The following is a 2994-nucleotide window of genomic DNA, read 5'->3' as shown; positions in this document are numbered from 1 at the left end:
GAATAGACAATGAGATATGTAGAAGTATACGTGTGAATCTTGAGGCCGATGTCAAAGGTTCAACAAAACATAACGAAGAATGTGCTTAAGGGCGCCAAATTGGGCCTCACAAGAGTAAAAGCCCACAAAATGAGAAATCAAACAAGTTTATTTAGTTTTAAATGGACTGAATTTGTTAGGTTTTATTATTGGGCTTAAACAGAAAGAGCTCAAATAAAATAGTCCACGAAACATGAGAACAAGAAGACAGCACAGCAACCCACGGATGACCCATTCACTTTTCATTTCCCCCAAAACAAACGACTCACTAGTCACTCCGCCTTCTATCTTCTTCATCTGCTTTAAAATTTCTACCCTTTTCGCCACTTCTGTCACTGAATTCCTTTCGCTACTCAATGGCGTCAATTAACTTTAACCCCTTTGGGGAAAATTGGTTCAAGAAGCCACCAAACCCTCTACAATCTATAAACATTCACGCTTTTGCAGATTCCATAAACCCGTTCAAACACCAACCTCAATCCGATCCATTCTCTTCACCCTTTGCCGCTCTCTCTATTTCCAACCCATTCAAGAAAAAAACCGAACCCGATTCCCAAAGACCCAAACCAGGATACTACAAGAGATTGCTTGAACAGTTCTACTGGGAGTCAGAAAATCGGCCCGATTACCGTCACACCCCAGAAGTTGAGAGGATTCTAAACGAAGACCCAATTTGGGAAAAGAAAGAGAATCCAACCCAAGAAGAGATTGAAGAGAACGAGAGATGGTTGAAGGAATTTCGTGAGAGTCCAGTTGTTCGTTTTTTAGCCCGAGCAGAGGAGGTTATGGATGAGATTAATGAAATGGAGCTTAAAGAGAATTCGAAACCATATAGAAGTGAGGATAAGAAGTATTGGCAGTCGATTCCGCATGTCATCGGACCCGACGGCCGGCCAATGCCAAGGAAAGCTATAAAGACTAGGAAGGAGTCCGATGACAAGTTTTGGGATTTTGCAAAGCAATTCTTCTTCGGGTTATGGGGATTCCGGCAACGGCCGTATCCTCCCGGCCGACCAATTGATGTTGCTCAAGCTATTGGGTACAAGAGGCTGGAGAAGAGATATTATGATTGTAAGTTTCACTTGTTTCTTATAATGCTGAATTCTTTTTATCAAAACTTTTCCCAATTTGCTATACGAATCTGATAGTTACACTTGAAAGTGATAATGTGCTATTGTGGATTGTTCTAGTTATCATGAGGTCTGGTGGATTTTTCTACAAAGATCGAATAGGTCGAACAAGGGGACCTTGTGAGTTGATACAGCTAAAAACAGCTTGGGGAGCTGGAATCATCGATAAATATACTTTCATTTGGGGTGATGACATGGACGAGTGGGTCCCAATCGGCATGATTTATGGTATGGAGCGTGCAATTGCCACTTGGGAAGGTTCGTATTTGTGTACTTTGTAATCTTGCTTCTTAAAATGCAGATATAAAGTTGGCTCTTTGAGCATATAAACAGCTTGTTTCAATTTCAGTGAGATTAGGTGCTGCAGCGACAGCTTTTATTCACAAACTACAAAAGGGTATCCCTCCGTGGGTCCCGCTAAAAGGGTTTGAGAAAAAAAGCAGGAAACAGCTGCAAGATGAAGCATATGAAAGCAAGAAAAGGGATTTGGCTGTTTTAGAAGCTAATGATGGGATTTGGCCTGGTGTGAGAATTCCTAGTCATGCTTTGTTTCTTTGGGCTAGTGGATCCGAACTCACATCGATTTTGGAACAAGACCATATGCCTAACAAATACATTCCCAAAGATATGAGGTAATAATACTGTTTTTGTCTCATTGACATCAGTTTCCGTGTCAGTATCTAGATGTAGTACAAGGTTGTCTGTTTGTTTTGTCCTGTCTTGTCCTGTTAACAAATTATGGTTTCCTACAGGAAACAGCTGCAAAAAGCAATTCCAGGGTTGAGGCCATGGGAAGTTTTAAGTGTAGAACAAGCGATGGATCAGATAACATATGGTGGTGAATGGTATCGCGAACCTCTTGGTATATTTAGAACCTGGCCTCCTTACATTGAGGAATGGAATGAAGATGTCGAGGTATGGCAATTGCATTTGCACAACAGAATCAGTATCAGTAACAGTAACAATTTGTTACTTGGGTGTTTTTGTTTGGCAATTGCAGGAGTTAGTTGACTCATACCAGCAATTCACGGAGCTGATGTGTGAGTTTTTGGAGGTAACAATTCCAGGGTTCGATAAGGTAATGAAAAAGGTGGAATCGGAAGCTGAGGGGAAATTCAGAAGACGGGTGCAAAGTGGAAAGAAAAAAATAGAAGCAATGAAGCGGGCCCAACAACCAAAAAGTATAGTTCCTGTTCCTGACAATGAAGACGAAGAAGAAGAAGATGATGATCAATGAGCTCTTGTGTTTGTGTTTTTTTCTTAAAGAATTGTTTTTGGGTAGAGTGTGTCCATGATAATTATGTTGTAAGTTTTTCTAGATGTTACATGAGATGAACCCTATTTGTGTTCAACTTTTCTTTTTCTTTTATGGTATTTGAGTTTGTCTCGAAAGAAAAAGTCTCCTTTTTCTTAAACAAGTGCAATCGATTACCTGATAGTATTATCATGCGCAAGGAAAAGATGGACGGTTTGAAAATTCCTTCTCCCTACATGAATTATTATATATATATTAAAGTTGTGGAAGAAAGGAATAGTAAATTTGTGATACTTTGTCCAAGTTTGGTCCCTTGATTTACATATCCAGTCCCTATACTTCTTTAATTAATTTATTCATGTCCTTTTGTTTGTGTTCCATTCAACTTCCCATTTTTTTGGCAGAATTGGTCCCTATATTATTGTTGGAAGTTAGTAATACTAAATTTGGATGTTTTTTGGCAACTTTGGTCATTGTTCTTTACCCATTTTGACACTTTTGGTCATTGCAATCAATATTTTTACACTTTTTTGGAACCTTTTAATATTTAAAGTTTGGCCACAAAACTTT

At 39.1% G+C, this 2994-nt stretch overlaps 1 protein-coding gene across 1 annotated transcript; it reads left to right on the top strand.

The window, feature by feature from the left end:
* Positions 1 to 276: 276 nt before the first annotated feature.
* LOC145138057 (histone-lysine N-methyltransferase ATXR3-like protein) lies at positions 277 to 2521 on the top strand. Its single transcript, XM_079072207.1, has 5 exons — positions 277 to 1110; positions 1230 to 1427; positions 1519 to 1801; positions 1922 to 2084; positions 2170 to 2521. Exons 1-5 carry the CDS (start codon positions 396 to 398, stop codon positions 2404 to 2406), a joined length of 1596 nt encoding a protein of 531 aa, XP_078928333.1. The 5' UTR covers positions 277 to 395; the 3' UTR covers positions 2407 to 2521.
* The last annotated feature ends 473 nt before the right edge of the window (positions 2522 to 2994 follow it).

This window comes from Lactuca virosa, chromosome 9, assembly GCF_052849685.1.
Source record: "Lactuca virosa cultivar CGN04683 chromosome 9, Lactuca_virosa_CGN04683_v6, whole genome shotgun sequence".
Lineage (NCBI taxonomy): Eukaryota > Viridiplantae > Streptophyta > Magnoliopsida > Asterales > Asteraceae > Lactuca > Lactuca virosa.
Note: the sequence above shows the minus strand (reverse complement) of the source record. Positions and strands in the feature narration are given on the sequence as shown.